Source organism: Macrotis lagotis, chromosome X (assembly GCF_037893015.1).
Source record: "Macrotis lagotis isolate mMagLag1 chromosome X, bilby.v1.9.chrom.fasta, whole genome shotgun sequence".
Classification (NCBI taxonomy): Eukaryota; Metazoa; Chordata; class Mammalia; order Peramelemorphia; family Peramelidae; genus Macrotis; species Macrotis lagotis.
Genome location: NC_133666.1, coordinates 649,337,441 through 649,364,537, shown reverse-complemented (window position 1 = coordinate 649,364,537; position 27,097 = coordinate 649,337,441). Strand labels below are relative to the sequence as shown.

At 42.0% G+C, this 27,097-nt stretch overlaps 1 protein-coding gene and 1 pseudogene across 2 annotated transcripts in view; one reads left to right on the top strand and one right to left on the bottom strand.

Annotated features, from left to right (window-relative positions):
- Window positions 1-16,523: 16,523 nt before the first annotated feature.
- LOC141496969 (uncharacterized protein C21orf58-like) lies at window positions 16,524-21,747 on the bottom strand (annotated as a pseudogene).
- Window positions 21,748-24,533: 2,786 nt separating this feature from the next.
- The window catches only part of UPF1 (UPF1 RNA helicase and ATPase), a 56,538-nt gene continuing 53,974 nt past the window's right edge, over window positions 24,534-27,097 (top strand). For both annotated transcript variants that reach the window (XM_074204730.1, XM_074204731.1), the window contains exon 1: window positions 24,534-24,850. In XM_074204730.1, the coding sequence (XP_074060831.1) occupies window positions 24,617-24,850 (234 nt within the window). In that variant the 5' untranslated portion in view covers window positions 24,534-24,616. The remainder of the gene's footprint in view (window positions 24,851-27,097) is intronic.

Genomic DNA, 27,097 nt, shown 5'->3' with positions numbered 1-27,097 from the left:
AATGAGAACAATTTGTTCCAATAGCCATGAAGGCAATTGAAGTAGACATTGTGGATAGCTTAGAGTTTGGTCAGACATGGTTGGTTGGTTGATTCTTGTTCTTTATTATTGAAGAAGACCAAAACAACAAAATTTGAGACAAATGATATTGTGTCCAACTGTAGCTGACCAAACCAATATGAGCTTGGAATGCTCTATCACAGGTTAAGCACAAATAGTCCATGGGAACGCCTGGGGTGGGTACTTTTATGGATGTCATATTTCCTTTGAACTGCTTTCATTCTACCTTCCTCATAGAGTTCAGCATCCTCACTGATAAAGGCACCCCATACTGGGTGGCCCTGTGCCATTGTCTCCCATGCTGAACAGTCAATTCTAAAGTTCTTCAATGAGACCATCAAGGTGTCTTGGTATCACTTCTTCTGATACTCTTGTGAGCACTTGCTCTGTGTGAGTTCTCCATAAAATAGTTTTTTTGGCAAGCGCACTTCTGGCATTCTAACAAAAGTCCAGCCCATCGCAGTTGCACTTTCTGTGGTAATGTTGGATTGCTAGGTGGTTTAGCTTGAGAAAGGACCTCAGTGTCTGGGATCTTCTCCTGCTAGATGAGCTTCAGAATCTTCCTAAGACAATTTAAATGGAAGTGATTTTCTGGCATGGCACTGGTTTTGCAGATATATAGTAATGAGGTCAGCACAATGGCTCTGTAGACCTTCAGTTTGTTAGTCAGTCTAATACCTCTTCTCTCCTATTTTTTCTTTCAGAGCCTCCCAAATACTGAGCTCCTCTGGCAATTCCAGTTTCAACCTCATTGTTAACGTATACTGCCAAGGACACTGCCAAGGTAAGTGAACTTGTCCACAGTACTCAAAACTTCTCCATTTGCTGTAATCAACAGTTCCACCTATGGATGGTGTGGTGCTGGCTGATGGAGCATCTGTGTTTTTTTTGTTAGACCAAATGAGCACAAGCAGCAGAGAATTGATCCATACTTTGTTGCATCTCAACTTCAGAAGTTGCACTGAGATCACAATTATCTGCAAACAGAAGATCATGTACCAACACTCCCTCCACTTTGGTCTTGGCTTGTAGCCTTTTCAAGTTAAAGAATTTGCCATCAGTGTGGTAGCTGACCTTGAGGTCATCCTCAGTGAAGGCATTTGATAACATGGCCGAAAACATCATGCTAAAAACTATGGGAGCAAGGACACATCCTTGCTTCACTCCATTGGTGACTCAGAAATCTTGAAAGCATTGTCTTCTATCCAAAACCCAGGCATGAAACCTATCATGGAACTGATGAACAATACTGATGAGCTTCTCCAGGCAACCAAATTTTGACATAATTTTCCATAAATTCTCATGACTGATGATATCAAAGTCCTTGGTTGGATTTACAAATGTTTACAGACCTCTGTTCTGTTTCTGACATTTTTCCTGGAGTTGTTGGGTAGCTAACACTATATTGAATGTTTCTCAACCCTTTCTGAAGCCACACTGACTCTCTGGAAGGTGACCATCCTGCAGGTGAAGGATCAGGCTATCTGGTAAGAATCATACCAGCAATGACTAAAAGAGAAATACCAATGCAGACTGTGATTGTCACAGTACAATCTATTCCCTTTACCTTTATAGAGATGGACAATGAAAGCATCCTTGAATTCTTGGGGGATAACCTATTTGTGCCATATAATCTGGAAATTTTTAGTCAGTTTTTGGATGAGCAATGGACCCTACCTTGTAGATCTCAGCTGGAATGGAATTAGCACCAGGTTTTTTGCCACTTGAAAGGAGCCAAATGACATTCAAAAACCTCTTCTTCAGTTTAAACTTCAACTGGGGACTGATTGACTTCAACTTGAGATAAATGATCAATGGCTTCTGCATTGCACTGTATCTCAAGTCATCTTGACTTTTGTTGTCTTACCATTAGGCTTCAATAACAGTAAGGCTGATAACTTTATCAATTCTGCCTCACTTAAATTCATATACAAGGCAAAATATCTCCTGTGATATCACTGGTCCTCTTCAAGAACAAAAGACAGTGGGGAGGGCAGCAACTAGGATAGAGCACTGGTCCTGGAGCCAAGAGGACCTGAGTTCAAATTCAACTTCAGACACTTAACAGTTACTTAATTGTGTGACCTTGGGCAAGTCAGTTAACTACATCACCTTGCAAAAAAAAAGAACAAAGGACAAACAACAAAATAACAACTGTGTGTGTTTGTTTTTGTGTAAAGAGAAAGTAATTTCTAGGGGGCAAAGGAATTTACAAATGGTAGGATGAGGATAAGTCAATTTTTGTAGGAGGTAACAATTCTGAATATTATTTTATTTTTTCCAATTGCATGTAAAGATAGTTTTCAACATTTACTTTTGTAAAATTTCGAGTTCCAAATTTTCTCCCTTCCTTTCTTCCTTCCCCCCTCCCCAAGACAGCAAGCAATCTGATATAGGTTATATATGCACAATGATGTTAAACATATTTCCATAGTAGTCATATTATGAAAGAAGAATCAGAATAAAAAGGGGAAACCACAAGAAAGAAAAACAAAAAACAAATTTTTTAAAAAGTGAAAATAGTATGTTTGATCTGCATTCAGACTCCATAGTTCTTTCTCTGAATTTGGATGGCACTTTCCATCACAAATCTTTTAGAATTGTCTTTGATCACTGAATTTCTGAGAATAGTCAAGTCAATCATAGCTAATCATCACACGATGTTGTTGTTGAGGTGTACAATGTTCTCTTGGTTCTACTCACTTCACTCAGCATCAGTTCGTGGTCTTTCCAGGTTCTGAAATCTGCCTGCTCATCATTTTATTTATAATAATAATAATAATATTCCATCACATTCGTTTACCACAATTTATTCAGATATTCCCTGACTGATGAGCATCCCTTCAATTTCCTAATTCTGTCACCATAAAAAGAACTACTATAAATATTTTTGTTCATATAGGTCCTTTTCCCTTTTTTATGATCTCTTTGGGAGACAGACCTAGTAGGGGTATTGCTGGATCAAAGTGTATATATGCACAGTTTTATATCACTTTGGGCATAGTTCAGAATTTGAGCTGTAATTCTCACCCTAAGGGGTGATGATTCAGAAAAGGAAACTGAGAAGGTGTGGTCAGATAAATAGGAGAAGAACCGGAATAGACTGAACAGTGTCATAAAAACTCAAGGAGAAGAGAATATTCAGGATGAGAGAGTGATAGCTTCAAAATGTGAAGAGCAGGGGCGGCTAGGTGGCCCAGTGGATAAAGCACCGGCCTTGGAGTCAGGAGTACCTGGGTTCAAATCTGGTCTCAGACAATAATTACCTCGCTGTGTGGCCTTGGGCAAGCCACTTAACCCCATTTGCCTTGCAAAAAAAAAAAACTAAAAAAAAAATGTGAAGAGCATGCAAATAGGATGAGAATGGAGTGAGATAGCAATTTTCAGTCAAGTGTTAAAACTTATGTCACAAGAACAGTGAGGGAGGGAATTAGTTTTGCCTCCAACAAACCTATAGAAAGGTACATGAAGTATCCAGCTAGGGAATACAATATTTGAATTGCCCACCAGGTGGTGCTATGCTCGAAACACTAGCTCCAAGCTTGTCCATTTATCTCTGGGCTTTGGTTGGCATAGTTTAACTACCAGTTTCCCCAGTGACCACCAGAGGGTATTTAGCCTGCAAACACTTATATTGCTCCTCCAATCCACAAAGCCAAACTTCACTTATATTGCTCCCCCAACCCTGAAGGGTTGACACTAAACAACTTGGCTTAACCAGTATCAATCTGAAATTAATCATAAGACTCTTAATCTGAGATCCATGGTTAGATATCGGGGTCTATGATCTTGGATGGAGGAAAAATTATAACTTTATTTCAGCATAATTGGTTTCTCTTGTATTCCCATATATTTTATTTTATATATTTAAAAGGATCCATAGACTTCTATAGATGGATCACTCAAGAGGTTCAAAACCCCCCAAAAAGTGAAAAACTCAATTTAGGGGATGAAATGGAATAGTCTTCAACACTTAAAATATACATTAAAATATGAATTTAAGTACATATAAAGTACATAATCTCTTATCTGTATTTAACCCTGCTCTCTTTGAGCTCCCCTCTTTCATACATTGCCCACTGTCTTCCCAACTTCATAGACCATGATTGCATAATTTACTGTACATAGAATAAAGGAAAAGTGAACCTGCTTGCAACTATCTCCTAAACCTCCTCCTGGTTACCCGCTTAGCATAATCCCAACCACATTCATCTTCAGCTCATGACAAAAGAATATGGGAAGAAAAGAGGTCTACTCCAGATCTCAGCATCATAGATTAGAAAAAAGGAAAAGCAGCAAAGGTGATAGGGAGGGGAATCTGTTTCCCAGTTCACTAGCCCAACAAGGTTCAAAATATCTGGCAATCTTGATTGGGAGCTTTTCTGGCTATGCCATTATGTTGCTTTCATGGTCTCATGGCCTCTGGACATCTATGGTCAGGGACCCTCTGGCTTTCACTGACCATTTGTCTCCCTCTTACCTCAAGAAGTCCACATGATGAATGGAAAGAAAACAGAAAATGAACTATGAACACTCTGGTGTGCAAACCACATCATTCCCTTTTATCATTTGATTTCCTGTCCCAAAACAGACTGAGAATAAGATAGCTTCCACTGCCCTTTTTTAGTCCAAGAAAGTATCAGGACAGTCTGATTTCTGTTAGAGCTCTACAAGTTCTGCTCTATTGATCTCTGTGAATCAGAACAAAATGAAAAAAAAAAGCAAAACATGAGAACGTGAGAAAAAAAACAAATCTAAAAAAGTGAAAATAGTATGCTTTGATCTGCAGTCAGACTCCAGAATCTCTGGCTATGGACGGAATTTTCCATCTTCTTTTAGAATTGTCTTTGATTGTTGTATTGCTGAGAAGAGTTAAGTATATCATAGTTGATCATCACACAATGTTGCTGTTAAAGTGTACAATGTTCTCCTGGTTCTGCTCACTTCACTCAGCAATCAGTTCTTGTGAGTCTTTCTAAGTTTTCTGAACTTCACCTACTCATGATTTCTTTTTTTGTTTGTTTGTTCCTTTGTTTGTTTTAGGTTTTTGCAAGGCAAATGGGGTTAAGTGGCTTGCCCAAGGCCACACAGCTAGGTAATTATCAAGTGTCTGAGACAGGATTTGAACCCAGGTACTCCTGACTCCAGGGGCCCTGGCTTTATCCACTGTGCCACCTAGCCGCCCCCTTACTCATGATTTCTTATAGAACAATAAGATTCCATTACATTCATATATCACCACTTGTTTAGCCATTCTCCAATTGATGAGCATCCCCCTCAATTTCCAATTCTTTATCACCACAAAAAGAGCTGCTACAAATACTTTTGTACATGTGGGTTCTTTTCCCTTTTTTAATGATCTTTTGGATATAGACCTAGTAGAGGTATTGCACTCCAGAATAATTGGAACAGTTCACATCCCTGGAATTTCTACATAGATGAAACAGGTACTATGGAAGTAATAGCTACAAGCATACTGAGACTGTGTACCATGGCATGTAGTTGGAAAAACAAATAAAATATTTCTTTAAAAGTTTTAGTTGTTGGGGCTGATAGGTGGCATAGTAGATAAAGCACCAGCCCTGGAGTCAGGAGTACCTGGGTTCAAATCCGGTCTCAGACATTTAATAATTACCTAGCTGTGTGGCCTTAGGCAAGCCACTAAACCCCGGTTGCCTTGCAAAAACCTAAAAAAAACCAAACCTAAAAAAAGTTTTAGTTGTTGTGATTTCTTAATTAACCATATGGGGGGAGGGGGAACCTATGAAAAGGAAAAATTCTTCAATTATTCCTCATTTCTTAAAAGTTAGCTCTGAAAGAAGCTTTTTAAAATTCTTCAAAATACCTTATGAATATAATGAAGGTAGAAAAAACAGCTCAATTAAACAAAAAATAATCTATACTAATGACAAAATTTTTGAATGTGGAAAGGCTTTCAGGTAGAAGGCATGCCTTTTTCAACATCAGGAGATCTATAACAGAGAGAAATTCTTTTACCATAAAGAATGTAGGAAAATATTCTGTTGAATTTCATATCTTATTCAACATCAGAGGGGGAAAAAGAACTTGAAGTTCTCACATTTCATTCTTCTTAACTTCTCTGTAGCTCTTAACATTACTGATCATTTCCTCCTCCTAGGAGGTTCTCTTCTCTCTTCTTTCAAAACACCATTCTCCCTCGGGGTTCATAGCTGTCTGATTGCTCCTTTTCAGTCTCCTTTGCTAGATTATGCCCACTAAGACTAGATACCCTTCAAAGCCCTGTCCCAGACCTTCTATTCTTTTCTCTGTCTTTCTTTGCTTCTGCTTCTGCCTCTGTGTCTGTCTGTCTGTCTGTCTGTCTGTCTCTATCTCTCTCTTTTATTTCACTTGATATTCTCATCAATTCCCAGAATTCCCTTACCATCTCCATGCAAATGATTCTCAAATCTATTTATTTAGCTCTAACTCCTCTGCTAACATCTTATCTCTCTATTCTCACATTTCCAGCTACCTACAAGACATCTCAAATTGGATGTCCCATAGACATCTTAAATTCATTATGTTTAAAATTCAATTTATTCTTTCTCACCAAACTCTCCTCTCTTTTTAACTTCCCTATTAATGTTGAGGACACTTCAATCTTCCCAGTCATCCAGACTCACAATCTAAGCATCCTTTGACTCTTTGCTTTCTCCCCACTCACCCCATAGCCATTCTTGCTGGGTCCTGATTGCTCTCTCTTCCTCAGGTCTCTCACCATCCAGTCCATTTTCCACTCAGTTGTCAAAATAATCTTGTAAAGCATAGCTGTCCATGTCATTCACCCACCCCATTCAATAAACTGGAGTGGCTCCCTGTTAAATATATAATTCTCTGTTTGGCTCTTAGGTTCTTTGTAACCTGGTCTCTTCCTACCTTTCCAGTCTTCTTATATTTTATATTCCTCATATACTCTGCACCATCTAACTGCCCTAATCTTTTTTATAAGCATTCATGTAGGGGGTGAAGAAGGATTGTTTCCTAGTACATCCTAATATTTAAAGATGGCATGCCAAGAACTTTGGTTTCATCTTTGCAGAATCTTTCAAATATTTTTCCTTCTCTCTTCTGATACTGCCATCCCTCTAGTGCAAACTCTCATCACCTTATGTCTAGATTATTGCAAGAACCCACCATGAGTCTGACTCCCTCAAATATCTCTGACTCCAATCTACCCTTCACTCAGCTAGCTGCCAGTGGTTTTCCTAAAGGAAAGGCTGACTGTCATACCTCCAACTCCATCAATGTACTCCAATAGCTCCCTACTGACTATTGCAACAAAAATAAAATGCTTTTTTTTGACATCCAAAGTCTTTCATACCCCAGCCCCCTCCTACTTTTCCAGTCTTCTTCCATCTTATTCCTCTATCTTCTATCCAATGACAATGGTCTCTTGTCTGCTTTCTATACAAGACCCTCCATCTCCTGGTTCTGGATATTTTCTGTGACTGCTCTCCATGCCTGGATTCCCTCTTCCACTGCCTACAGCTTCCTTTAAATCTCAACTTTTACCAGAAGCCTTCCCCAAGGAACTCCCTTCCTACTATTTAATACTTCCTACTTATCCTGTATATAATATGCTATTTGTGTTTTGCCTTCATGTTTTATCCCCCATTAGATTATAGGCTTCTTGAGACAGGGAATAGTCTTTTGGTTTGGGGGTTTGTTTTTGTTTGGTATCCCCACTGCTGCAACACTCAGACTGGGCATCTCTGAGAGTTTTCCTGCATGGACTTTAGACATTGATGCTCATGGTCCTGCAGCAGGCTTCTGGGCACCCTTGTGATCCCCATAGGCTTTTCCTACACTACCACATCAAAGTCACTACCCTATGTGGTATCAATAGCTTCCACTGGTATTAGTAGAACATGACTGAGGTGGGCAGGTAAATTGCTAGGAAGAAATAAAAGTGATTGACATGGGCAGCACCCATTCAGGGTAATAGGTAACCAATCTGTCTCAGACTGGAGAGAAGACAGGGGGAACAATCGAGATCAGCTGATCTTGGAACTCCTCTTCATCAGGTAACTAAGGCATTTTCATAATAATGACATAGTTCATAATGGTTGACATCTTGAAAACCCTAAACATTACAAAGCACCCTTCTTAAAACAAGCTATATGATGCAAAAATTCTTCTGCTGTACCTCAAAAGTACACCCTTCCCTTCTCCTATCTGCTCTTTCTAGCTTTTTAGTATCTGGTTTCATTTCATGATTCTTCAAGAGATCCTTTGCCTCCACCTCAGCTTCCTCCCCTACCCACACACAGAATGGATGTACAACTGATGGGCATCTGGGGTCCAGATTGCTCCCCCATCTTCTCTCCAGTCTGAGACAGAGGCTGTCCTTCCTCCTGATCTCTAAATGAAAGCTTTCCAGACATACCTGCTCTATCTCTTCTATCACATCCTTCCCTCCTCTTCCTTTCCCACCCTCATCACCATACCTATCCAACAGAAATTTAGTAACAGATCTATTCAGCCAAATATAGAAGAAATATAATGTTTAGAAAAGTCAGGGTCTCTGCTCCTTATAGAGCATCCAGTCTAATAGGAAGGCAAGGTATCAATAAATATAGTTCTGGTTAGGAATGAACAATGTGAACCCTGAAGTCAAGGTCAGGGAGAACAAAGGGCATATTGGGGGGGATAGAGAGGAATCTGCTTTGGCTAGAATGGAATAGTGTAAGATGAGACTGGCAGGGGAAATTGGCATCAGACAGTGGAGAACCTACCTCTCTTCTCAGAATGTGGGAATGACAGCCCTTCCAGCTGTCCCTAAGGCTTTTAGTCCCTTTTTACTAACACCCTCTCCCATAGTCCACATAGGATATCCTATATGGTGGGTGCTCTGCCCAAAGGAAGGTAAATTTTTGATTGAGGAAACCTCATAAGGTATGTTGGGGTTTGCAAGATATGTTAGGGTTTATGAACTAGATTTTTTTTTGCAAGGCAATGGGTTTAAGTGACTTGCCCAAGGTCACACAGTTAAGTAACTAAGTTAAGTGTCTAAGGTCAAATTTGAACTCAGGTCCTCCTGACTCCAGGGTGGGTGCTCTATCCACCTCACCACCTCCCTGCCCTAGATTTCTTTCTTAAGTACCAGGCCTTAAATCCAAATCACTCCAGATTTCATTGATTGACCAACAATAGGTCCCAGTCCAAATCTACAGGGTCATAGTGTGAACCTTGTTTACTCAAAGAGATCATAATAGCAATTGCTTTTGTTTTGGTCAGAAACCCTGAGGTTTTCCCCTCCCAGACTGATTTTTTTTGACAAGATAAAAGAGGTCATTTTTTACCTCATTTTTTTCTTTCCTAGACTTAATCACAGAATGGGCCTTGCCTCAGTCAAACTGAGACCTTTTAATGACCTTAGCTGAAAAAGTCCAAGGTCTCCTAGTGCATCTGGAACCATCTCCAGTTGACTGGATCTTTATCTGGCCACTTTCTCTTTGTATAGCCCTCCCTAACTTAAATTCAATTCATTTACAAGTCATGGTATCACCTCCCTGATGTCTTGATCCTCTTGGAGAAGGACAGATAAACAACAATTCCCATGGAATAACATAGTGACTGACATATAATAGTCATTTAATAAATGCTTATGGAGTTAACATGAAAGACTATAGCATGTAATTCAATTAATAATCAATCAACAAACATTTATTAACTATATTAATAGTTAATTAGTGCTAGGACTGTGCTAAGAGCTAGGGACACATAGAGAGGAGACAGGGCCTGCCCTCAAGGAACTCATATTTTAATTGAGAATAAGACATGTTTGCTAATTGATTGTGTAGATAGGTTTTTGCTGAGTTTACTTTTCACTTAGTTCAGATAGGATTCAGTTTTTAAGAGTACCCAGAAGAACAAGAAAAGACCTGATCATTCTTGGACTTGCTATGACACTGAATTTTCAGAAATTGGTAGAAAGACAACATTTCAATTGTCATTTGCCAAGTGTATATTTTGAGAGTGCTTCCAGGAGATCCAAGAGAAGCCCCCTGAGTCAGGGCCACCCACCACTGTACTACTCATCCCCTTTGTTAGACATCTTTCCTGATGAAGTAGGACTTGTTTCTGACACTTTGCCAAGAGCTCTCCCTAGGCTATGATTTCTTATCTTGCTGGATTGTCATAGGAGAAAAGAAGTTTATAAAATCTTAAGAAATTTTAGGAGTAGGAGTTTTACAATAAATTGACTAAAATGACAGGATCATGGCTCTAAAACTGGAAGGAAACACAGTCACCACCTAGCCTAATCCTCCACATTTTACAGATGGGAATCCTGAAGCCGAGAGTAGGTGATTTACCTAAGGTCACACATGTTCAGGGTGTCCCAAAAGTCTTTTTTGCAGATTTAATTATCAATAGCTTTAGGTTGATCTGAATTCTGAAGTTAACATGAGAGGTATGATTGTAATTCAATCCTATTCACTCCAGAATCAGTGTTTTTTTTCCTGTATCAAGATGTCACCTAATAATTATAATAAATAATTTATGCCTATAATAGAGTCTATTTTGTGTTTGGCACTATGATAATCACTTTATGATGATCTCATTTGATCCTCACAACAACCCTTCAAGGTTGACTTATTACCCCCCATTTTACAGATGAGAAAACTAAGGCAGACAGAGGTGAAGGAATTTATCCAGGGAGTAAATGACTGAAATCAGATTTAAACTAAGGTTTTCCTGGCTCCAGGCCCAGTTTTCTAGTTACTGTTCCACTAACTTCTCATCACCAACCTTCCATTAAGCTCAGAAATAATTTCCTGTCTCCTACAAAAAAGATACATAGTTATGAAACCATATAATGTTAAGGCATTATAGACCCTAGAACATAGAAAGCTAAAAGGAAAGGACTCATATAATAGAGCTGTTAAGGGTCTTAGAAGTATAACATGTCAGAGCTGGAAGGAACCTTAGAACTTGGAACAAAGAATGTTCAGGTAGTAAAGGAAGACATGTAAGAACAGAAACAATGGAATGTCAAAGATTTAAGGGACCTTAGGATATTGAACTGAACCTGGCACCAGAAATTAGAATAGTTATCTTCTATCAGAACAAATTAGACAGTCACTTTTAGTTTTGTTTTTAACATGAGTTTTTTCTTTGTTCTAAGAGAGAGCTCATTTGTTTTTGAATGGCAAGAGAAAGGGATGAAATCTGGAAATGACAATGTTTTTTGAATTTTTTTTAATGACTGAGGTTTTTAGAAAAGAATCAGTAAAAACTTAAAAAAACAAAAAACAAAGGATACAGATCTCTAGTGTATCTCCTAGAACTGGCTCGAACCTAAGCAGTCTTCTGTGACTTCCCAATGATACAACTTCCACTTGGAGAGGCTGAGGACTTGCTTCCAGAAATTCAAAAGGCAGTGGAATGTTTGGAGAGATTGAGGAGCATACATTACAATGGAAATAAAATCTAGAGTGAGGGAAAGAACAGAGGAGCATAAAGGAACCAGGTCAACTGTGGGTGTGGGCCAGTTCCGGGCATTGGTAATGACTGCAGAGAAGTAATTTATTCAAGAAACTATAGCTTCCCTCTCTGACTCCAGGTCCTATCAATTCTTTTTTTTTTTAACAAAAGGAAGATTTTATTTATTTTGAATTTTATAATTTTTCTCCTAATCTTGCTTATCCTCCCCCCACCCCCCACAGAAGGCAGTTTGTTAGTCTTTATTATGTTTCCATGCTATACGTTGATCTAAGTTGAACGTGATGAGAGAGAAAGATGAAATGAGAAAGAAAAATAAAGTAAAAGAGATAGCAAAATTACATAATAAGATAATGGTCTTTTTTTTTTTAATTAAAGGTAATAAGGGACGGCTAGGTATCGTAGTGGATAAAGCATGGCCCTGGAGTCAGGAGTACCTCGGTTCAAATCCGGTCTCAGACACTTAATAATTACCTAGCTGTGTGGCCTTGGGCAAGCTACTTAACCCCATTTGTCTTGCAAAAAACTAAAAAAAATAATTAATTAAAGGTAATAATCTTTGGTCTTTCTTCAAACTCCACAATTCTTTCTCTGGATACAGATGGTATTCTCCATTGCAGATACCCAAAATTTTGCCTGATTGTTGCACTGATGGAAAAAGCAAGTCCATCAAGGTTGATCATCACCCTCATGTTGCTGTTAAGGTGTACAATGTTTTTTCCTGGTTCTGCTCATCTCTCTCAGCATCAGTTCATGCAAATCCTTCCAGGCTTCCCTGAATTCCCATCCATCCTGGTTTCTAATAAAACAATAGTGTTCCATCACATCAAGTCCTATCAATTCTAAAGTGTAATTGGGAGCCTAGTCTGATATGTATCATATCTACTGATCAGAGAAGCACAGATCAGAGGCTAGCTAAATGCTCTCATGACATCAGGACCTGGTAGATTTTGGGAAAAGATCTGTCTTTTCATGATTCTGATTCTGAATTACATAAGACTAGAGAATACTTGAATGTGTTTGAAGGCCATGTGGAAGTTGCTGCTGCTGCTGCTGTTAATGGTTGTCTTTTGTTCTCCAAGAAGGCCATGATATCAGGGAGGTGATGGCATGACAAGCAAATGAATTGAATTTGAGTGAGATGGGTACTGTTTTAAGTCACTTTCTTCTCTGGAGCCATCTGAGTCCAAGTGGCCAGATATGAATCAGGACACCTGGAGATAGCCCTGATTTGAGGCAATCAAAGTTAAGTGAAGTGTTCAAGGACACATTGCTAGTAAGTATTAAGTGTCTGAGACCAGATTTGAACTCAAGTCCTCCTGACACCAGAGCTAGTGCTCTATATTCACTATGTCACCTAGCTGCCCAATGATCTCTAAGTGGAGATTTGGGAACAACAAACTAAATGGGATTGGGGCACTCAGGAACATGGAATGAGAGAAGGGGAAGTCAGTTAGTTTTTGATGGAAGAAATAGAACTTTTGTGAAACTCATAGCCAAAAGAAATACCTACCACAAGCTTCTCTGACAATCCAGCCTTTGCCTGAATACCTGAAATGCCTGGGAATCCCTCCCCTCCAAGCAGCCCAGAGTACTTACTTTTGGGGGGGGTGGAAATCAGAGTTAAGTGACTTGCTCAGGTCACACAACTAGTAGTGTCTGAAGTCATATAAGTCGGTGAACTCATATCCTTCTGACTCGGGGGCCAGTACTCTGTGCCACCTAACTGCCCCTGCCCAATATACTTTTAAATAGATGTATTTGTTAGTAAACCCAAATTGTTTTCTTTGTCATTTCCATTGTCCATTTCCACTCATCTCATTCTGTTTCTCTCAGTTTCCTCATCTGAAAAATGAACTGGAGAAGGAAATGGCAAACTGCTCCAGTGTCTTCGCCAAGAAAACCCCAAATGGGGTCATGGAGAGTCAGAAGACCGAAAGACTGAACAACAAAAAGACAGTCTTCAGGCTTATTCAAAGTCCTATTTAAAATGTAGTGCCCAGAATACAACACCATGCTCTAGATGAAATCTGATAAGGGCAGAGTACAATGGGACTGTTGTTGCTGTTCAGTCTTCTTGACCCTTTTGGGGTTTTTCTTGGCCAAGAAACTGCAATGATTTGCCATTTCCTTCTCCAGATCATTTTTTTTTTTCAGAAAAAATTGAAGTAATCAAGTGACTTGCCCAAGGTCACACAGTGACTGAGACCGAACTCAGGAAGAGGAGTCCTGCTGACTCCGGGTCCATCTCTCTCCATCCCCTGCTACTTAGATGCCTGATGCCTTCAGAAGCTAGGTCTCTCTTAATACAACCTAAGATTGTATTAACTTTTTCTGGCTGACACATCATTCCATTGATTTATGTTGAGTTTAGTATCTATTCATACCCTGATATCTTTTACTGAAAACAAACAAATCTGCTGTCTCACTGTGCACATTGATTTTTGAATCCAAGTATCCGACTTTTATATCCATTTTTGTTTAATTTCATCTTACTTGATTCAGTCCAATACTCTAGCCTGTCATGGCCTTTTTTAGATACTAATTTCATCATCCAATATATTAGCTATCCTTCCAAGCTTTGTATCTTTGGCAGATTCAATGAGTATATCATCTTGGCCTTTATCCAAAATCATTTTGTAGCGGTTGCAGACCAAATCCCCTGCTTGTTCTCTCTTGCAGCTCCCTCACTCACCAGACCTGCAGCACTCAAGCTGGCAAGGCAGCTCCATTCCCAGAGATGGTAGTCATTTCTACAGCTAATTCTTTTATAGTGTTGGGAGTATCCTTAGATATTTGCTACTCCCACAGAGACCTGTTAAGGAAAATGCCATCCACATTCAGAGAAGAAACTATGGGTTCTGAAGGCAGAGCAAAGCATATTATGTTCATTTTTTAAAACTTTTATGTTTTCTTCTTTCCTTCTCAAGGTTTTTTTTTAACTCCTTAATTCTAATTCTTCTTTCACAACATGACTATTATGGAAATATGTTAAAAAACTATTATACGTGTATAATCTATAATATATGAGGAAGCAGGAAGGCAAGGAAGGTAGTAGAAAATTATGGAATTCAAAAGTTTGAATGTTGAAAACTATCTTTGAATGTAATTGGAAAATAAATAAACAACTCCCTTCCTCCAAAAAAAAAATGTTTCTTCTACCACTGTACACTGTAGCTTGGTGGCACAATGGATAGAGCACTGGCCTTGGAGTCAGGGCAAAGAGAGTTTGAATCCAGCCTCAGACATTTGAAGGTTAATAGCTGTGTGACCTTGGGCAAGTCACTTAACCCTGATTACCTCATGCCCAGGGCTATCTCTAATTATGCTGACTGATATCTGGCCACTGGATTCAGAGGGTTCTAGAGGAGAAAGTGAGGCTGGTGATTTAGCACAGGCCCGCTCATTCAACTCCAATTCCTGTGCTTGTCATAGTATCACCTCTCTGATGTCCTGGTCTTCTTAGAGAATGAAAGATAAAAGTCCTCAACACACTGAAGCTCCTGAGCCTTACTAGTATGATTCCCATTTAGCAAATCAATGGAGATGACTCCATTAATTCTTTCTTTTTCTTTTAGGTTTTTGCAAGGCAAATGGGATTGAGTGGCTTGCCCAAGGCCACACAGCTAGGTAATTATTGTCTGAGACTGGATTTGAACTCAGGTACTCCTGACTCCAGGGCGGATGCTTTATCCACTGTGCCACCTAGCCGCCCCCCCCCCCCACTCCATTAATTCTTAACCAAAGGGTTCAAATTGGACCTCAGACACTTATTACCTAGCTGTGTACCTGTGTATCCTTGGACAAGCCACTTAACTCCATTTGCCTTGCAAAAACCTTTTTAAAAAATCTTAACTAAAAACATTTACTCAGTAGATGGCAAAACAAGAATAATAATATAAAATTCTGCTTATTATATACACTGATATACACAGTGTCCATGTTTTCCCCAGAAACTAACAGTTCACCTCTATATTGACTGTTTAGTTCAAACCACCCTTTTTTAGGCTTCTAAGTTATATTCTTTCAGCAAAATCAGAAAATCTAGGCCTAGGTCTTGTGGAGTTTTTTGAGGCCTGTCTTGGCTGAGCTCTGAAGGGGTTTTTTTTTGCCTCTCAGGCTGGATATGGCTTTACAGGGAAAGGTGAGGCTTTTACTCCTCTAGTCAGCTTTTCCAAGAACAGACGGGCATAATCAGATCTCTTCCCAGATTCAAATGGAGGTCAGTCTTGAAATAAGCTCCCTTCTGTATTCAGTTCTTCTGAGTATTGCCTTTTTGAACTCTTATTGATCCTGGATTTCTCTCTTCTACCTCAATGATAAACCCTGACCTGCATTTCTGCCAGCTATGTTATAACAAAGCAATCTATATTTGTTCCAAAGTCACCCAACATGTGCCAGGAGCTAGTTTCCCAGTTATTACTCTCCTACCACTTGTATGCTTGTTATTAACTTCAAAGTTCATAGGAGAGCCATTTCAATCAACTAACAAGTATTTATAAAGTATCCAGACACTGCAAATTTAAAAACTAAACTAAAACAATCCTTATTTACAATACGTTTACATTCTAATATGGGAAACAAACCCCACATATATGTATATGTATATATATATATATATAAACATATACAATGTATTCATCTATCTATATGTAAAACATAAAATAAACTAGCATATACACAAAATAGTTAAATGTAATATAGATGCAAATTAGATTCTGGGAAACAATCTTTTTGACCCTCCATAAGTATTTTTCTCTGTGGGGCTTTTTTTTTCCTTCAATATTTTTCTCCTTGTTGTTGCCCCTTTCAATACATATAACTGTACACATCTGAAAAGGATACCCCCATATACATTGCTTAAAGAGTTCAATAGCATTAGAGTCAAGTACTGATCTCTGGAGCACCCACCTGAATACCTCTTGCCAAGCTGACATTGAACCACTGAACACCAAATCAATTAATAAATCAAAATCCAATGATTTACATATAAATTACTGGATTAAACTCCAATGACATCAGATAAGGGAATTCAAAAAGAGGCAACATTCCCTGCCCTCAAGAAGTCAATAATCTAATGGAGGAACTTGACTCTTGAATCTGGCCATTTAACCAGTTCCATATCAATTTAATAATACTATCTTCTCATCCATATCTACCTTTTCTAGAAGAAAAATATGGAATGGTTTTTATCAGCGATAACAGCCATTAGGTGATGTAGCAGAAATTACTTGTTCTGTGTATCCCTGAAGGACATAAGTCTAGCTCTACTCCTAGACCCTTTAAGTCTTCCCAGTTTATACACCCACCCTCTCCTTCTTTGGTCCAGACCCAGAAGAGGCTGGTGTGTCCAATGATTGCATCATTCTCTGCAATCTCTTTAAGGAGCTTGTTCCTTCATTGTCTGTCTCTGTCTCTCCATCTCTGTATTTCCTCATCTTTAGTCTCTCCTTAACTGATGATGTTTATTCTTCATTCTTGAAGAAGACCATGACATCAGGAAAAGGTGATACTATGACAAGCACATGAAATGAATTTGAGTGAGGGGGGTGCTTTGCTAAGTCACCAGTCTCACTTTCTCTTCCAGAGCCATATGGATTTAGTGGTCAGATATGAATCAGAACAACTGGAGATCATCTTGCATGCAAGGCAATCAGGATTAAATGACTTACCCAGAGTCACACAGCTGGTAAGTGGCAAATATCTAAGGTTGGATTCCAACTCCCATCCTTCTGCCTCCAGGGCCAGTACTCTATCCACTGTGTCACCTAGCTGCCCTTACTGGTTTTTTGAATAGCCTTGGGTCCCTCCATTCTTTTTTTTTTTCAGGTCACATCTGGTCGTTGTTTATTGTTGGCCTCCACATCTCTCCCAGGTCACCGCCAGGACTGAGCTTTGCAGCCAGAGCCCACAGACCCCCAGAGCCGGGGCCATCTGTGAGGACTCAGGGCTCCCTCTTGACCTAAGGTCATGGCAGCTTCCATCTTTGACCAGTGTTAGAGACCTGTAGGGCTTACAAGCCTGGGGGCAGACCTGGGAGGGCTCCAGTGGATGGGTGGATGCTATTGAGGGCAGGCATGGTTGTCGTGTGCCCCATTATGTGCCGGATGGCAGGCTGGAGACTGGTTGGCTGATTCATAGCCAGGGCTGGAAGTAGCGAAGGCCATATGGGGTAGCCCTGAGGGGGCAGGGGGGCAGGGAGAGCTTGCAGACTTGGGGGGCCATAATGGTGATGATGGTGGACTGAGGAAGCCCTTGGCTTTTCAGCACGCAACACAAACTGCTGAGCAGACCGCAGCCAAGGTGTATTCACTTCATGGGAGGGATTGGGTGGTAGGATTTTCAGCATCAGATTCTGCATAACAATCTGGTGCATTCTGCATCAGCATCATCTCTACCATGTCTTCCTTGATGCTTCCTGACCTTGGAGTAGGATAGGCCTGGGGTGGGGGGATCTGAGTGATGAGGGGTTGCTGAGGAAGCTGCTGGATGCTAGTGGCCGGTGGCGTCTGTTGGATGATTCTGGGTTGCTCAGGTTGAGATCCTGCAGGGAAGAGTGGGTAGATCTGGACGGGAGGCACCTCTGGTGTCACCTCTGGTCTGTAGCTTCTTCGGTGATTTCCTCCCCAGGGGTAGGGCCCAGAGAGCTCTTCTAGAAGGTGCTGTTCCTTTCATTCCTGCGCCTTCCCTTCCTCACAAACATTATTTCCCACGATCCTCACTATTAGGACTCCCATTTGGTTGATGTTTGTCCTTCCTTCTCAAAGATGATCAGGGAGCACGTGCATTGGATTGGAGTGAAGCTAAGTGCCCAGCCTCACTTTCTCCTCCAGACCCATCTGCATCCAGTGGCCAGATATTATGCCACTGGAGATGGCCCTGGAGGAGAGGTAATCAGGGTGGAGTGACTTGTCCAGGGTCAAGCAGCTAATAAGTGTGGGTTCCTCCATTCTTTAAAACAACCACACCAATTCTCTGACCCTACTAATTGGTGGTCACCACAACACTGGACCTGGAATTGGGAAAATTTAAGTTCAGGTTTGACCTCAGGCATTTACCAGAAAGCTGACTCTGTGCAAGTCATTTAAACTCTTTCTGCCTCAGTTTCCTCAACTGTAATAATAATAGTATCTACCTTTCAGGGTTACTGGAAGAATCAAATAAGGTAATACTTATAAAGCAATTAGAACAGTGTCTAGTACATTTTGTTGTCCATTCATTTCAGTCTTGTCCAAATCAACATGAGATCATCTGGGGTTTTTTGGTAAAGATAATGTAATCATTTGCCATTTTCTTCTCCAGCTCATTTTGTAGGTGAGAAAACCGAGGCAAATAGGGTTAAGTGACTTGCCCAAGATCTCTCAGCTAATCTGTCTGAGGTCTGATTTGAACTTGGGAAGATGAATCTTCCTGACTCCAGGCCCAGGAAGTTCTTAATAAATGCTTGTTTCCTTACTTCCTCAAACTTGACCTTTTCTCAAACTATCTTTTTTTTTTCAAATCTCTCCTCCTTTTAACTGTTAAATTCCTACAAAGAATCCTTAACATTATTTTCAGCCTTTATTTCCTCATCCATTTGAGAGGCGGAAGCTAGATGGTTCAGCACTGACCCTGGAGTCAGGAGAATCTGAGTCCAAATCCAGCCTCAGACACTTAATAATTTATTTAGCTATGTAACCTTGGGCAAGTCATTTAACTCCATTGCCTTGTCAAAAAATAAAACAAAAAAAAATACTCTATTTGAAAGTGATCACTGGTAACATTAAACGTTGGTCCAAAGTTCATCTTCTTGGACCTTTTTCCAGGTTCCAAACCTCCCTTTGATATTCTCTCCTTGTCTGACTTTCTCCTTATTTTCCTCCTTCTGGTCTGATAAGTCCTCCTCAGCCTTTTTTTGCTGGATAGAACATCATTCGCCTCCCATCCACTGTCTGAAGTTCTGTCCTGGACTCTCTTCTCTACTCTATTTTATCATATATTCTCTCATATACTCTTACAAGTTTGAGTATCATCTTTATTCAGATGACTTCCAAATTTGTATATTCAGCTTTCACATCTTTTATTTTGATTTCATTTTTTCCAATTACATGTTATGAAAGTTTTTCATCATTCATATACTTGCATGTTACACATTTTTCTACCACCCTCCCTTCCTATCCCCCTCCCCTCAGCAGCGAACAGTCTAGTAAAAGTTGTACATGCTCATTTGTTTCACATCTTTTGAGCTCAGGTCATTGCCAAACATTCAATAAACATTTCAGGAAAACCAGAATTTGAAAATCATTTCAGAATTTTCCTCAGTTTACTTATTTACAAAATGGGGCTACTACTTCTACTACTTTATAGGGTTGTTGTGAAGATGAAATGAGATAAAACGTGGAAAGTGCTTTGTAAATCTTGAAGCACTTTAAATATTATTTTTATTCAATTATTATATGTAATGATATATCATCACATATAATTTATTATATATTAATATAGCATAGTTTAAATAGTATTTCATCCGTACCTCAAAATTAATTTGTTTAAAACAAATCACTCTTCCATGCTACATGGTGTCATCCAGAGGTGTTGATCACAAGGCCCTGATGCAGTTGAACTAGATTAAAATACACTTGGGAAATATTTCACAAAATAAATAAGAATACAATAGTCTATTTTGTTTAGTTTCAGTCATGTCCAACCCCATTTGGGTTTTTCTTGTCAAAGATACTTGAGTGATTTGCCATTTGCTTCTCCAGGTCATTTTACAGATGAAGAAACTGAGTCAAACAGGGTGAAGTGACTTGCTGGGAGTCTCTTGACAAGTACCTAAGATCAGATTTGAACTCAGGAAAATGAGTCTTCCTGACTTTAGACCCAGCTCTCTATCTACTGTGGCACCATACATGTGTACTGTTAATATAGGGTTTTCTAAGTCAACATACAACCCAAAGAACTCCTTATGTAGGGTTTTCTGTGCTAAATTCTCTTTGTGCTTTATTCCAATGGTGAATGGAGGACATATGTTTGAATCTAGCCTCTGCCATGTACTAGCTTTGTGAGCATGACCTTCTATTTCCTCATCTCTCAAATAGGGATAACCCCAAACTACCTCAAAGGAGTGGTAGGTGATCTAAATGGGAAAGGTACATGGAAAATGCGTTGGAAACTTTAAATATCCTGTATCATGATATCTGGAGAATGCCTTGCAATCCCTAGAGTGCTACCCATAATACTCTGCAAACATTGTTCTATGGCAGCTATTTTATATTTATACATATAATAATATTATTCCTCGAAACCTGCTTAGTGCAGAAGGAACTACTATACTCTATCATCCAGATCTGCAGTTCTGAGTCTTCTTGGCTTCTCCCTCTTTTTTGCCCCCACCCATTCTCCAGTTTCTAAAGTCCATTTGTTCATCCCACCAGCAATTTTCCTTCTTGCCTCTCTCTGCCTCTGAGTTTGCTTGGTCATCTTCAAGACTCAGTTCCAATCTGACCATTTCCAAAAGACCTCTTTCTCTGGCCCTCCATCAGTTGGTGCCTTCTCTCTGAGATCACCTTCCCTCTACTTTGTACATTATACATCCTGCAAGTTCAGAGTGTTTTTCTTATTGCCTCCTCAATTCAAATTGGAGCTGTTGATGGTGAAAGAATGCTGTCTTAATTCCTTTTGCTTTTATCATTGATACTTAGCACATATTGTACACTTAATGTTTATATTGGGGTAGCTAGATGGCAAAGTGGATACCCTGGAGTCAGGAGGACCTGAGTTCTAATGTAACCTCAGATATGTACTATGTGACCCAGGGCAAGTCACTTTACCCTGATTGCCTCTAATAAACAAATGAATAGATGATAGATGATAGATAAATTCCTGTTTAACTGTTTGACCACATTTCTCAAATTTAATTCTATCTACTCAAAGGGCCAGTGTCATTCTAATTCAGGTCTCTTTCCTTCTAGTCTACCCAGCCTTCACTCCATCCTTTATTATAGCTGCCAAAACAATCCTCCATTCACTCCCCCTTCTCAAAATTCTACAGTGGCTTCCTATTGCCTCTGGAATAAAATATTAAACTCCTCAGCAAGCCCTCCCCCCTATAAATTGATTCCATATTACTTTCCCCAAGTTTATTGCCCATTACTCTTCTTCATGAATTCAATGTAATAGCTAGTGTTGTTCATGTGGTCAGTCATGTCTAATTCTTTGTGACCCTACGGTCATATCATCCATGGGGTTTTCTTGGCCAAAACAATGGAATGGTTTGCCATTTTCTTCTAATAGCAAAACTATATTATAGCAAAGTCTAATATCTCCCTGGCTATCCTCCATGTTTCACATACAGAATATAGGGCACTTAGAACTGGAGTCAGGAAGTTTTGAGTGAAATTTTACCTCAGATAATGACATGTCATTGAATTTTGTGTCAGTTTTCTCATGGTAAAAATGAGAATAAAATAGTAAATACCTCCCAGAGGTGTTCTAAGGATAAAATATTTGTGAAGCTTTGTAAACTTTAAAGCACTATGTAAATGCCACTTATGTCTATTTAAATTCTTCTCATCCTTATTACCATTTTAAAGTAACTTCCTTAATCCTTTCCTTTGGTCCTTCCCAGTCAGATTTTCTAAGAGTACTTTTGTGGGTTCTCTTCTTTTGCCTTTATTGCACTCTAATTTGTATTAGATTTATGTGTATCTATGTTATCTTTGCTAGCTCCCAGTAGAAAGTTCTCCTGAAGGGCAGGGTCTCTTGTCATTTTTTATAGTATTTATGTCTCTAACATCAAGTTCAGGGGTTTTACACATGGTAGGTACCTCCTCCAAATCTTTGCTAAGTATTTTATCTTTGTTCTTCCTTGTAGAAGACTGTGACATCAGGGAAGTGGTGCCATGACATGTAAGTGGATTGAATTTGAGTGACGGGTTGCTGTGCAAAGTCACCAGCTTCACTTTCTCCTCCAGAGCCACATGGGTCCAGTGGTCCGACAGGGATCTGGATGACTGGAGATGGCTCAGAATGGGGGACAATCAGGGTTAAGTATCTGAGATGATATTTGAATTCAGGTCCTTTTAATTTCAAGGCTGGTGCTCTATCCACTGCATCACCTAGCTGCTGAGGGAAAGAAGAAAGGAAGGAAGGAAGGAAGGAAGGAAGGAAAGAAAGAAGGGAAGGAGAGAGGAAGAGAGGGAGCAAGGGAGAAAGGAAGGGAAGGAAGGAGGAAGGAAGGAAAGAAGGAAGAAAAGAAAAAGAAAGAAGGAAAGGAGAAAGGGAAGGAAAGAGGGAGGAAGAGAGGGAGCAAGGGAGAAAGGAAGGAAGGAAGGAGGAAGGAAGGAAAAGGGAAGGAGAGAGGAGCAAGGGAGAAAAGGAAGGAAAGGAGAGGAGGAAGGAAGGAAGGAAAGGAAGGAAAGAAAGAAGGAAAGGAGAAAGGGAAGGAGAGAGGGAGGAAGAGAGGGAGCAAGGGAGAAAAGGAAGGGAAGAAGGAAGGAAGGAAGGAAAGAAAGAAGGAAAGTAGAAAGGGAAGGAGAGAGGGAGCAAGGGAGAAAAGGAAGGAAGGGAAGGAGGAAGGGATAAAGGAATGAAGGAAGGAAAGAAAGAAAGAAAGAAGGAAAGGAGAAGGAGAGAGGGAGGAAGAGAGGGAGGAAGGAAAGAAAGAAGGAAAGAAAGAAGGAAAGGAGAAAGGGAAGGAGAGAGGGAGCAAGGGAGAAAAGGAAGGAAGGGAAGGAGGAAGGGATAAAGGAATGAAGGAAGGAAAGAAAGAAAGAAAGAAGGAAAGGAGAAAGGGAAGGAGAGAGGGAGGAAGAGAGGGAGCAAGGGAGAAAGGAAGGAAGGAGGGAAGGAAGGAGGGCAGGGAGGGAATGAATGAAGTTGTCCTGCTGCAGAGTTCAGCCAGATCTGTTTCTGCCAGCATGCGAGGGGCTCTTGTAGGAGGACTGTTCTGTTTGTCTCCAGGGGGCAGAACCAGGAGCAATACAGAGTGAGGAGGGGGCAGCTGCAGAGAAGCATCCCTTCACTGAAGTCTTCAAAGACACGGTGGAAGATAATTTCAACTCAAGGAAAGGAAAAACTGGCTAAATCTCTGAGGTCCTTTTCCTGCACAGAATTTCTGAGGGCCTGGCTCGGATGTGCGTGCCATCTCCGGGCTGCCCGGCAGGCGCCGAGCGCTTGGGGTGCCGCATCCGTCCCCATCCGGGCGTTACGATCAGCCGCTGTATCTGGGTGACGGAACGGGGGCTAGAGGCCTCGCGCCCCCCAGCTTCCTCCTCGTTACAACGGGAACCACCGAGAAACGGAAGTGGCGGCGGCCGGGCCCCGCCCCCACGGCCCAGGAGCGGGGCGGGGCCGAGGGGGCGTGGAGAGCGCGCTGGGGCCGACGGGCGGGAATCCCCGGCGGAGGGGGAGGGTCACGAGACCCGCGGCTCCCGCGGAGCAGGCGCTCGGGCCCCGGGGACCGCGGACGTTCAACCACCCGCGTCCCCGCCGGGGCTGAGGGAGGGAGGAGGAGGGGGATTGGGGTCACGCGCCCGGCGGCCGTTGGCGCCCAACGGCTTCTTCTCGGGTCTTGCCCCCCGCCCCCGCGAAGGGGGCGGAGCGACCGGAGGGCGGGGCCCCGCCCCCGCGTTGGCCCCGCCTCCCGGCCCTTCCTGCTCCTCCCGCCCTCCGCGCCGCGTGCGCCCTGCGTGCCTCGTCAGCACGCTCTCGGCGTCCTCTCCGGGGGAGGCGGGGCCTGCAGGGAGCGAGCGGAGCCCCGGCCGGAGTGGGGGTTGGGAGAGTGGCGTCGGGCACGCGCGCGGCGGCGGCGGCGGCGGCGGTTCCTGGTTGAGCCCGGCGCTTGGCTCGGCGGGGGCTCGGGGGCTCGGCGGCTCGGGGGCTCGGCGGCTCGGCTCGGGGGCTCGGCGGCGGCGCGCGCGCGCGCTCTCGCGGCAGGTCGGTTCGGTTCGGGCGGCGGGCGCGGCCGGGCCTTGGGCGCGCGGGTCCCGAGGCAGGCGCGAGGCCGCGGGCGGAGCCGGGCCCTCGAGTGCGAGCGCAGGCCGGAGCCGGTGAGGCGAGCCCAGGCGCGGCGGCGGCAGGCCAGGCCCCGGGCGGCGGCGGCGGCGGCGCCATGAGCGTGGAGGCGTACGGGCCCAGCTCGCAGACGCTCACCTTCCTGGACACGGAGGAGGCCGAGCTGCTGGGGGCCGACACCCAGGGCTCCGAGTTCGAGTTCACCGACTTCACCCTCCCCAGCCAGACCCAGACGCCCCCCGGGGGGCCCGGCGGCGGCAGCGGAGGCGGCGGCGCGGGCGGGCCCGGAGCCGCGGGCGTCGGGGGAGCCGCGGGCCAGCTCGACGCGCAGGTGAGGAGGGCCAGGCCCTGCCCCCTCCCCCACCCGGCCCCGGGGCCCGGGCCCGGGAGGAAGTGGCCTGGCCCCAGGCTAGGTGGGAAGGGGGGTGCCGAGGCCCCTCCCGGCCCCCCCAGGGGAAGGGGCATGGGGGAGGCGCGGGGGGGAGCCACCCACCTTTCTCGGGGGACGCGCCGCTGACACGGGGTTTCCTTCCTGCTCCTCTTGTTGCCGAACACCCGACTTGGGGTGTTGGGAGGGCTTCCTGCCACCCCTCCCCGGGCCCCGCGCGGGCCTGCTCGGCCTCTTCCCACCTGTTCTGCGCCCCTGAGAAGAGACGCACCCGGCAGGCCGTGTTTCTGCTTTCTGTTACTGGTTTTCCAGGAAATTAAATTTTGCCAGATCGGGGGGGACGTGGCTTGGGGGTTGAAATCCGTAACCTGTTTTTTTCTCTCAGATTATACAAATGCTATTTTCTTAATGGTATGTGGAACTTTCTTCTTAAAACTAAAGTGATTTCTTATACAGAGTCATGGTTCAAATACAGATACCAACGGTGGGTCATTTTTCTCCTTATTGGTTTTGCCTTTAACCCTTTAGGAAAGCAACAGGTATTGTAGCTTTCACTTTTAGGAATTAGTTTCGAACTGATCCACTTCCTGCTACCTGGATTTGGATCCCTTTCCGCCGGAGTACAGCCATCTGTTCTTATCTGATGGGCGCTGTCCTTGGTTGGTTGTTACCTGACTCCCGGTAGCCAGCCCCGTGACCCTAGGCAGGTTAATCTGTTAGCCTCAGTTTACTTATCTGTAAAGGGAAAGACATAGTTGGCCGACTTTGTAGCAATACAGTGAAGAAAGCTTTCGGTGAGCCCCTAAAGTAGTGCTGACAAAAAAAAAAAGATAGTTTGGGGCGGTTAGGTGGTGCAGTGGAGAAATCACCGGCCCTGGAGTCCGGAGGACCTCAGTTCAAATCCAACCTCACACTTCATAATTACCTAGCTGTATGGCCTTGTGCAAGCCACTTAATCCCATTTGCCTTGCAAAAAAAACTAAAAAAAAAAAGGTAAGAACTGGGAGTTTCTTTTATCCTTTTAAAAAAAACAAAAGTTGAGTTCTCTTAAGATTGACTAGGGCCCTGAACTTCCCAGAGATGAAGAGAATTGTGCTTCTGGGATTGAGTATAGTGTAAATGGAACCTTTGGATACAAATCTTAATTCAAGTCAGGGACTCTTTTCATCACATCATAACACTTCAAAACATTATTTTTTTAAAGGTGGCGAGTTGGAGGGTGGGGCATCTGAGTGAACAGGTGTGTAAACATGTTTTGACTTTTTACAGGTACTGAATAAGGATTTACCTAGAGAACTTGTGAACTAGAGAGAATATGGTAGAAATTTCCAACAGTAACATTAGTGCTCTCAAAAACAATGTCTAGAGGAAATGATATACATTTTTAAACAAATATGTCAAAATGTACTTAGTGAAAATAGGAATGAATAATAATTATACTTTTTTTCTCTTTGTAGAGAGTAGAGGAGTTACAAGTTGTGGGGGGGGGGAGTGACTACTTATATTGTCTACTTTTAGAGTACTTTACAATTCCCACAGTAATTTTCAGATGTTAAGTCTTTCTGAAGTACTTAAGATTTTTTTTTAAAGAAACACAGTATTTTAAATTTATAAATGACAGCTGATATTCTGGGTAACATGAGTACTCTACCTGTCCTTCACAGCTAGTATGTCTAAAGTAACTTTTCTGGTGACAGTGCTGTCCAACTTATGACTTTTGTTGCTGATATACCTTGATAACTCAGAAAACTCCTGTTTAATTTATCTGCTGGTAGTAGAAATAATTGTCCTTTGAAATAATTGGCTGTTTTCGTAAACATTAAAATTCAAGGTGACTATTGAAGTAAAATTTGGTATTGTTGGCAGAAATTTTTTTTCTGCATTAATATTTACTCATCTGATTTTTTTAAAAGAAATTTCCTTTGACAAAGTGAAAATATTCCATTTTCTACCCCCCCCCCCCTTTTAAGGAGAAAAGATGAAAATTTAGGTTTTTGTATGGGAGATGAGGACCTTGATGAGAGGGAGATGGAGAAACAGGGACAGTTTTGGAAAGATCCCCAAGGTGTATATATATATATATAATCAGTATATCTTTTGTAGCAGTTGATGTCACCAGGCACTAGAAAACACTTGGGAGCTATTTATCTTACCTGAATTTAGGAGCTAGTGATGTAATCACCTGTAAGA